General features: G+C 35.1%; 1 protein-coding gene across 4 annotated transcripts in view; it reads left to right on the top strand.

Moving 5' to 3' along the window:
* Positions 1-11,083, top strand: part of LOC110029342 (probable acyl-[acyl-carrier-protein]--UDP-N-acetylglucosamine O-acyltransferase, mitochondrial) — an 83,314-nt gene that overhangs the window by 31,422 nt on the left and 40,809 nt on the right. For all 4 annotated transcript variants that reach the window (XM_020731592.1, XM_020731591.1, XM_020731594.1 and 1 more), the window contains one exon: positions 10,316-10,424. In XM_020731592.1, the coding sequence (XP_020587251.1) occupies positions 10,316-10,424 (109 nt within the window). The remainder of the gene's footprint in view (positions 1-10,315; positions 10,425-11,083) is intronic.

An 11,083-nucleotide genomic window follows, 5' to 3' on the forward strand; every position in this document is an offset into this window, starting at 1 on the left:
AGGTCACCCATCCTAGTACTACTCTCGCCTAAGCACGCTTAGCTGCGGAGTTCTGATGGGTTCTGGCTAACTAGTACCCCTCTTGAATATGAAAAAAATTACCACTTCTATTTTTTGTTATTTTTCATATTTTTCCAAAATCTAAAATATCAAAATAAAGATCTTTTAAGCTTTGAATCCAATAACTTTAGATTGAAGGGTGCTAAGAAGGGTGTATTGACGATTAATGCATCCACACCTTATTTTACACTCTTGATTTGTGCTTAATAATTTAATAAAAAGAAGAAAGAAATTCAACCTTTTTAGCATATGTTTTCTTAGCTTATTTTGACTGTATGTATTTTCAGGCTTCATGGTCTGAATATAAAATAAATTCATTTGTTAGCAACTAAGGATTCTAATGTTCTAAAATTCAGATGATAGCATAAAATTTCTTATCATAGGTGGAGTATTGTCGACGGTCCTCATTTAATTTCTCAATAAAATAGACAACCTCATGCCCATTTTGACTTAACAAAGCGTATATACCGACATAGGAAACATCACAATGGACTTTGAATATACGGTTGAAATTTGGAAGGGCAAGGATTTGGGCATTATTCACAACTTTCTAAAGTTTATCAAAGCTAGATTGGGCTGTGGTGGTCCAAATAAACTTATCACCCTTATGAATTTCAATTAAAGGTGCAGCTATGGAGCTAAATTTCTTAATAAACGGTTGATAAAAAAGATATCAAGCCATGGGAGATGCAAACATGAGTGGATGAGTGTGTTTTATGGGACAGTTTGGACCTTTTCTTGGTCCATTTCTATCCCAACACTAGAGATATATCCTAGAAATTTTATTTTATCAGTTAAGAATTTACATTTGCTAGGATTAATATATAGATTTTTTTCCTCAATACTTCAAAAAGCTGATGAAAATACTGTAAATGTTTTTCTAGGGAACAACTGTAGACAAAAATATCATTGAAAAATATTCCCCCCAATTTCCCATGAATGCTCTACAAACTTGTGTCATAAAATACATAAATGTACTGAGAGTGTTGAATCGACCAAACGACGTCACCATCGACTCATATAGCCAATCTTGAGCTTTAAAAACATCTTTCATTTGTCTTTTGTCTTCGTTCATATTTGATGATATCCACCGTGTAAGTCAACAACAACAACAACAAAACCTTAATCCCACTACATGGGGTCGGCAAATCCACCGTGTAAGTCAATTTTAGAAAATATAAGCCTCATACAAGTGATGTAATAAATCAGCTAGTGAAAGAGTGTGAAATCGATATTTGATAGTGATCTTTCTAATGGCTTAACTATCAATACTTCTACGCCAAGTATCTTCCTTTTTGGGAGCCAATAAAGCAGGAACCAAACAAGGACTAGTGCTCTTATGAATTAAACATTTAGGTAGGAGTTCTTCTACTTGATGTTGCAGTCCTTCCTATTTCTTAGGTCTAATACGATAGGCATGATGATTGGGAATAACTGCCTCTAGGAACAAAGTCAATTATATGTTGAATATTTTGCATGGGAGGTAAACCCGAAAGTAATTCTATAGGAAATACATCTTTGAAATTGTTTAATTAAGGGTTTAACTGCTTTAAGAACTTGTTCCTCTATTTGATTCCTTTCTATAACTACGTGGGCATAAGCAAATGGGGCTTCATGCATTAATTTTAGTGGATTTGGTATCAATAAAATCAGATCCCTCCTTTTCTTTCATGACATCTCTCACTGGGATTAAAACTAATTTTTTTTGCCTTCATATTTTACGGTACAAGTATTTTTAAATCCTTCATGGACGACATGCCTATTAAATCTCCAAGGTTGACTTAATAAAATATGGCAAGCATCCGTGCGGCTATCATCACACCACATATCTTGTAATTTATCTCCTATGGAAAATTGCTCTAAACACTGTTTTTTGACCTTAATTTCTTTTTCCATTCTAAGCCAAGCCAATCTATAAGGGGTCTAGTTTTCTTGAAGTGATAAATATAGTTTCTCTATAATTTGGTAGGACGTTCTCATAACTTTCCCTATCAATAATCATATCGAACACCTTATCCTGAACGCTGCATCTAGTATGGAAGATGTTATGTCTACATCATCATACTCGAAATCTATAATGGTGTTCAAATTCCTGCAAACTACCAAGAGCTCCCCTTCATGAGCATGCGATGATTTTTCATCCTCATTATCATCAAGGGTGTTCTCATTGTCATTTTTTTCTTAGGTGATGCAACACATCTATTGGGACATTTCGATACAACGTGTTCAAACCCTGGGCATGGGAGACATTTTATCAAAGAATTCTTGGTGTTTGAGGAGCTAGCCTTGTTGTTTTCAGTTATTTGTCGATAACCAGGAAGGTTAATTTTAGAAGGCTTGCAGGATATTTGAACTCGTTTTCACTGCTAGCTCTACAAAAATTTTACCTGCATTAGATGAAAGTTTATTGGTATGAATTTGTCGTCGTTCTACCTTGGAGGGTAGAACTAATTTTGCAACATCAGATAACGTCAAATATTGTTGTAATTGTACGACTTTTGAAATGGTATAATGTAATCCTCTTACAAATCGTGCAATGATATGCTTGTCATCAATTATATCACATTTCAGCATTAACTGTTCAAATTCTACTATATATTCCTCTAAGAAAAAGTTTCATTGTTGAAAATTATGTAGTTTTATAAAGGCATCTGTTTCAATTGAGATGACAAGTATCTTTTTTGTAAATAGCCATGCATTGGATGAGTTAGGGTCTTTTTGTGAGCTTTTTTTATTTTTCAGGTTAAACACGATAGAGAGGGTGGGTTTTCCATTGCTTGGGGTGGATTAGGAAATTTGGTGGAGACGAATCATAGTGGAGCCTTTGGTTTTGCGAAGATTGGCTTCTTCTTCCCTTTAGCTTTTCCTGGTTGGTTTCTGTCTTTTCGAAGGCATTGCTAGTTTGGAAAATTCAGGTAAAGCTACAAATTGTTCAACAAAGTCCCTTCAAGATCTCAAAGGATGCTTCTTTCAAACCAAATAAAGCAAGTATTTGATGCAATAACCCACAGACAGCAGGTTCTGGGAAGGACACTGGAAACTTGATTTCCCCTACCGCAGTTTGTATGCAATTTGGCAGAATTCAAGTTTCCACCAGCCCATTTATGTAGGCTTTTTAGGCACATTCAGGCATCATGGAAACCCCATAGCTGCAATTTTCATTGCTTTCTTCTAGAATTGGGTTCAATCCAGTGATCCAAACACAAAACAACTGTTGTCTGGACATCCCAATTTGCATGCGGCATGCAATCACCGAGAACATTAGGAAGATATCAGTGAACCGTTCATCTTGGAATAAGAAATATCCAAATCAGATTCTCTATTTTGTGTTAAATTTAACAAGTGTCCTTTTATTCCTATTGTTAACTACATATTTCTTTCCTTTGAATTACCTACAGGTTCTTCAGGAACAACACATACAACACGGAAAAAATATATTCTAGATAAAGAGGAATCAAGATTTGTCTCTAGCACCTATACAACTCCAAAGAAACGCACTAAGGATGACTTTTATGGCAGAGACCCTCTGCTCTTGCTTATTGTCTGAGTATTGGAGCCAATTCTGTTGTTTCTTATTTGAAATTCTAAGACTTATTTTTAAGTTTATAGTATTTTTGTGTCGCGAACAGTTAGTGTTGAAATGGAATTGAGTGGGTTATGATTTTTGTTTTCTCTTGGGAAAACTGAATATCTATCAAATTAACCCTCTATGGAGGTGCTTGTTCCCGAATTGCTCAATTTATAGTGTCTTTTATGTTTGTTGTTGACCCAACATTCCCACTTACGAATAGGATCATTTGATTTTGTTCTTGTTCCTTATTGGTATATTACCTAGGGGCCTAGCTAAAATGGGGGAGAGATTTGACACGAGGAGAGGAAAAGGGGAGTGAATATGAGAGTTGGAGGAGAGAAATAGGCTGAATTGCGAAAATGGGGAGAGATCCAACAATGAGGCTTCAAAATCTTACAACTTGGGCCTTCTGAAGCGAGACGGGTGAAGGGGATGATGGGATGAGTGAGTGTTGAGAGATTAGATTTTAAGTTTTATGTATTTAACTTTTAAATAAAAAAAAATAGAAAAGTTTCTTTAGAATTTTAATCTTAAAATTATTTTTTGGAATTTTTATATCATTCATTTAGGACACCCACTTTTTTTTAAATATTTTTTAAATCAAACACTTCTATGCCTTGTCCAAAATATATTGGAGACGTGTCTGTGTTTAATGTGTCCGACACTGCACAACTCCTTAATTAGAAGTGTCTTTACATCATAAGTTATCACATTCATCTTATGCATTTTGCTTAGTTTGTTGTTTTTTTTTTTGATTTATAACATATAAAAAGAAATAGCAAGCTTTTTAAACAACTTGCTTTTCTCTTATTCATTTATTTTTATAAAAGGAAACGACAAGCTTTTATATTTATTAAGGTTCACTTTGATTTAAAAAAATAATTTAATATCTCTCGTAACAGAAAAATTCAAAGAAATATACTCAATGTTCATTTTATTTGGGAAATATATCATGAAATTTATTCTAAATAAAATCCCATATTTTTGCTATGGAATACTTATTTAAAATCCTTATTACTGTTTGAATTAAATTAATTCAAGATTTGGTGGATATCATATCTAAAAAAAATATCAAGTTTATTCAAATTTTGTTTGAATCATCTTCGATTCATATTCAAACCCTCAAACTTCTTTTAAAAAGTATACAAAATTTGTTCAAAAATGGGTCAAACATGGCTCGATCAAAGATTGAATGAGGCCCAGATAAATATCAAACATCATCGAAATAGTGTAGAAATTTTGTGGAAAATATTGCTTGATCTTCTTATTTACATGCATGATATATATATATATATATATATATATATATATAGGGAATTCAAATATTTCTAACCTAAATTAGGAAAGAAAATAATTCTGAAATAAAAATTAAGGAAAAAAAGTAGAAATGGAATAAACACAAATAAAGATGTTCCCAAATTAGTTACCAATCAAACCTTCAATATGCTCTTGGATAGCCACTAGAAAAATCACCTAAAAGTTCTCAGCTTTTCACACTCTGTCTCAAGTTGGGTCATAGATGTTGTAGATACCATGCTTGCTATTCAACTCTGAGAAAGTGTTTAGAGGAAGGGCTTGGGAAAATGCATCAACAATTTGTTTGTGTTTCAGGATTTAACTTATCTGTATAATTCCCCATTAACTTTTAGAGATAAAGTGTCTATCAACTTCAATATGTTTGGTTCTGTCATAATGCACAAGATTCTTAGTAATATTGATAGCTGCTTTAATGTCACAAAAACATCTGTTTAGGCTTATTGGAGGTGCATCCGAGTTCCCTTAACGATTTCTGAATCCAGTTCCCTTCATATTTCCAGGACAGGTGTCCTATACTCTAATTCTGCACTGTTTCTAGTAACAACAACTTAATTCTTGCTTCTTCTTGTAACCAGATTTCTCAATACATATGTGCAGTAACCAGTGGTAGACCTTCTGTAGGTGAGTTTTCCAGCCCAATTAGTATCAGTGTAGACTTCCACATCCCTGTTTCTGTTTTTCTCTTAAATTAATCCATAACCAGGAGCCTTTTTAAGAAACCTCAGAATCCTGTATACCATCTCCAATTGCTTTTTATTGGCGCTATTTATGTGTTGGCTCATAATACTAACGTAGTGTAATGTTTGGCTTTTCATGTGACAAATAGATGATTTTTTTCTACCAATCTTTGGTATCTTTGCTTATCCACATATATATTATTTTCTTTCATGTTAGACTTCTTGTTGGATTTCATTGGAGTATCAACAAGTTTGCATCCAATCATCCCTATTTTCTTTAGTAGATCTTGGATGTATTTTCTCTGTGATATAACAATGTCTTTCATGGATCTTGCTGCCTCCACAAATTATCTCATGTTTCTTAGGTTCTTGATTTAAAACTCAGCGACAAGCATGTTTATTATTTTAAGAATTTCTCTTCATAATCCACACCATGAATCATATCATCCACATATATAATCAGTGCAATAATTTTCTCTCTAAGTATGTTTTATAAAAAATGTGTGATCAACTTGACTTTGAGAATATCTTTTAGATTTTATAGTTTTAGAAAATATTTTAAAACACACACTTGGTATTGCTTAAGCCCATAATGAGACTTCATGAGTTTGCATGCTAAGTGTTTGTTAGAATCATTCTCAAGTTCTGATGGCATCTTCATGCACACTTTTTTTTCAGATCCTTATTCTGGAACACATTTGTTATGTCAAGTTGAAGCAGTCCTCATTTTTTTTCACTGCTACTAAAAGAAGATCTTTGATAGTATTCAGTTTGACAACTGGTGCGAAGGTGTTATGATAGTTAATTCCATAGGTTTGCGTGAAACTTTTTGTAACAAGTTTGATTTTAAATCTCTCAATATTCCCTTCAACTTTGTATTTGATGTTAAACACCCACTTGCATCCAGCTGATTTCTTATTCCGAGGGAGTTCAGTAAGAATCCATGTGCCATTATGTTGTAATGCTCGAGTCTCTTCTTCCGCTACTTTCTTCCATTCTATATTTTCGAAAGCTCAATTAATGGATTTAGGAATCTGCACACTATCAAGGCTAGATATAAACGCTTTATAGCTTGAGGGTAGCTTCTCATAAGCTACATACTTCTGAATTGAGTATCTAGTACAACTTTTCTTGTCATCGACACCAAAAGAGAAAGGAGATAACTCATGAGTATTTGACTCTTCACCCAAAATTTTAGGTAAATGTAGGCACGGGTTTTGGTTGAAACAATTCTCATTTTGATAGTTGTGTTCCACCTGCCAAGATTTTTCTTCCTCCTAGTGTACACATGAAGTTCTTTGTTGTGGATTTCAGGTTGGGTTGATTGGATATTCTCAACAAGAGTATGAGAGTCAGGTGGAAGAAGAGTAGGAAGAAGGGTAGGTGTAGGTGTCATCAAGTGGACTCCAATATTGATGTTAATTTGCGCTCTCCCCCTGAACCTTAGATTTGGAATAGCAGGATTGAGTTTAAAAAAATGTGACATTCTTGGATTTGTTTTATTTTCCTGTAACAGGAGAGTAAAACTTATTCTCCTTTTTCTTTGAAGCATGGCCAAGAAAAATACACATAAATTTTTGTTCAAGTTTTGTACAGATTGATTGCTGAATGTGGATAATAGAGACAACTAAAAAACTTTAGAGGAAAGTGAGATGGGAGGCTCTAACATGAGGGGTTTTTTCATTAAAACATGGAGGGTGAATTCAAAAATCCTGCTTGACATTCTATTAATGAGGTAGGTGATTGTGAGCACAACATCTCTTAAAAAACTTGTTAGGATATTGTGAGAAATATTATAGACCTAGATACCTCAAGGAGATATTTATCTTCCTCTCAATTATCCTATTTTATTGTGGAGTCTCAACAGGAACTCATATGGATAATATTATTCTTTTTAAGGAAGAGTTCAAGGCTAGAGTTGAAGTATTCTTTTGCACTATCAGTTTTGAGAATGCAATTTTGCATTGGAACTAAGTGTAAATTTTGTCATAGAATAACTTAAAAATTTGCTTAGTTTCAAATTTCTTTTTCATGAGAAATATCCAACTTGTTCTAGTGTTATTATCAATGTAGGATACAAACCATCTGTGTCCATTGATGGTTTTTCAATTTTGAAGGTCCCTAAATTTCACTATGGTTGATAGAAAATCGATTTGAGGGTTTGTACCAAGACATTTGATATACATGATGGGTATTACCCAAAAGATAGGGGTACAACTTCGCAATATAAGAAAAATTGGGATGACCCAAAACTTAAGACCATAATAATTTTTGACTTTCAACTGACTCTGATATGACAGACTCGAGATCATGGCAAGAGGATAGTGGAGAACAAACTTATGTGTTAAGGGAATAGTTCTCCTCCAGCAGGTATAGACATTGATGTATTCCATCACTGTCAATCACCTTTTTCGAATCCACTACCGAAATTTACAAGAGTTATAATGAAATTTAGTATCACAGTTCAAATCATGGGTAAGCTTGCTAATTGAAAGTAAGTTGCAATCTAGTTAGAGAACATATAGCATTGATGTAAGTTGAATATTTTTTGAGTTTTCACATCTCCTTTCCTAGCAATCCGGGAGTGAGATCCATCGACAAGCCTACTAAATTTTGGGTTGGTGATCTCTTGGTAGTTGATGAAAGCTTGAATTTCTCAATCATGTGATTGGAAACACCTAAATTTTTTATCCACAGTCAAAATCTTCCATTTTAAGCAAGATAGGAGGATATGGCACCTTGGTGTATCATTAAAATGGTAGGCTTCGGAGTAGAATTTGACGTCTTCATTTGATACTTGGTATAAACTCTTTTCACTTTTAGGGTTGGAAACATTCTGAGTTGTTGCAAGCTGCATGATTTCTTGGTGCTTCTTACCGTAGAAGAGGAGTGCTTGGAAACCTGCAGAGAGCTTTGGAAGAAGTCTGCAGGCTACTCTACTTGCTGCCTAAACCTGCAGCTACTCTGGCTGCAAGGAGACGTCCGACATGGAGATGGAGCATCAAGATCTGCTGCAACGACCTTCTAGAGAAACAACTAGAGAAAAGACACAGGAGGGTCTGCAAGGAGTTCTACGGCTTCCCTGGATTCTCACAGCTTGCAAGGAAAATTCTGGCATTGACGATTACAGGGATAATTCTGATGTTGATTGCTGCAGGGAGAAACTTTGGAGAAGGGTCTGTTTCAGAGAAAGCTCCGGTGGATGGCTTACTGTAGGGAGAAACTCTGGCAAGGGACCTATAGGTTGACATGTGGCTGCAGGAAGGATTTCGACGGCTGCATGGAAGATTTCGGTTGTTGCTGTCACCGCCGCTGTTGTCGTCGTTGCTGTTCTCATCGCCACCACTGTTGCTTGCTACCACTACTTTTGATGTTGCTGCAGGGAGAAGCTTCAGAGGAGGGCCTGCTTCAGAGAAAGCTCCAGTGGATGGCCTTCTATAGGGAGAAGCTCTGGCAAGGGATCTATAGGTTGACATGTGGCTGTAGGAAGGATTTCAGCGGCTACATGGAAGATTTCAGTTGTTACTGTCGCTGTTGTCATTGCCGCCGCTGCTGTTTGCTACCACTACTTTTGATGTTGTTGCTGCTGTTGTTGTTGCTATTGCTGCTGAATAATTCTATTGGAGGAAGACCTGCAGAGAAGGGTTTCCTGCTGTATGGTAGGATTTCTTGCTCCAATGAAGGGTTTTTGGTAAACGGGCCTACAAAGAAACAATAGGAGATTTTTGACTGAGAAAACCAGAGATTTCAGGCCAGGAAGAATAGAAAAGATTTTATGTCAGAAGACCAAAGGAAATTTCTCGCTGGGAAGCAAGGATTTTTTGCAGGGAAGACCAGAGGAGATTTTCTGTCCGGAAGATAGGAGGAGACTTCCTGTGGGGATGACTAGAGGAGATAGCCGGGAAGCTTGGAAAGAACGGATTTCCGGTTGGCTTGCAAGCTGGTAGAGGGATTGGAGGGTTTTCAATGACAAAAAAGCTAGGATTTTTATCGAGGGCTCTGATACCATTTGGAAATTACTTGGATAAAATTGCTTGATCTTCTTATTCACATATAGGGTACATATATATAGAGAATCCAATTCCGCCTAATTTACAAACTTACTAAATACAAATAGTTTTGAAATAAAAAATAAAGAAACATAAATTGGAATGAAATAAACACAAATTAAGATGTTTGCAAATTGGTCTCTAATCAAATCTCCCATAAAAGCCGGCCGGTCCATACTAGGAAAACCACCTGAAACTTCTCAGGTTTCTACATCAAATAACATTCAAAACATAATCGGACAAGATTTGATCACTATTTGCAAATAGTCCTAACATGTCGTAGAAGATTCTTATAAGTTTCCAGATGATGCAAAAAAGTGAATCACACCAATCATAACACAATAAATATTGAGGTTGCATGGGTTTGGAGGGTGTGAATGGTTGATCTCATTGAGGGACAGCTTATTTGAATATCTTTATGATTACTGACTTCGTGATTAGCTGTTATTAAAATGTTGGGTTTTCATTGGGTTCAAATTTATCTTAGGTATTGTTATCCCATTGTTTATTTGGTACAAGTATCTGAAGTCTTTTGTTTCTAAAACTGCTTTGGAAACTGTCAAGCAATTTACTTGAAAAGTAGAGTACTTTTTCTGATTTTATGCCCTTATTCTCATGGTTGAACTTAAAATATTAGACAGTGGCGCTATTGTTGGCGCTGATTTGCCAGGTCAAACAATTATTGGATGCAACAATGTCATTGGATATCATGCAGTCGTTGGGGTGAAGTGCCAGGATTTGAAATACAAGGTTGGTTGTCAATCAGTCATTACGCCTAGGAAATTAAAGAGAATAAATCAATTTTTTCTGTTTTTCTCTTTTAGGTTTCTCATTCTGTTTCATTTGGATTGGGAAAACCTTTTGGCATTTCCTTTTTAATTCCTGAATCATATTTCTGTAACCATGTTTTTTTCTCAAAAATAAAGTAATATTTAACAATTTTATAGAAATTTCTTTCTGCAAACTGTATTTTTTATTAGTATGCCATTCAAAGTCTTAACTTTTCAAACCCTCCAATGAACTTCCTAATCTGCAAAGTGGACTGGGAGCATCAATATTTTGTTTTTGTTGCCTAAATTATGGCAGCTTCTAAGACTTGTGGCACCTAAAATTTTATCATGGAGGTCCCTGTTTAATTCTAATAGCTTGGAGGGCTTTGGATCAGAACAGGAAGGAGTAAAAGCATGTTGAGTGATGAAAGGTTTATGGTGGATCTCCTTCTTGATCTTTCTCTTCTTTCTACTATAGGTTGGATGTGAGATTAAAGTGGTAAGGGAGAGTAAGGCAGGTTGAAGCAATGTCTTAGTTACAAGTAGAAACAGAGAAATACATTGGGAATAATATCCAAAGAGTGGATTTTCTGGAATCATGCATTGATATGAGAGAGAAGAATGAGAAACTATAGGGGG

Source organism: Phalaenopsis equestris, unplaced genomic scaffold (genome assembly GCF_001263595.1).
Source record: "Phalaenopsis equestris unplaced genomic scaffold, ASM126359v1 Scaffold000565, whole genome shotgun sequence".
In the NCBI taxonomy this organism is placed as follows: Eukaryota; Viridiplantae; Streptophyta; class Magnoliopsida; order Asparagales; family Orchidaceae; genus Phalaenopsis; species Phalaenopsis equestris.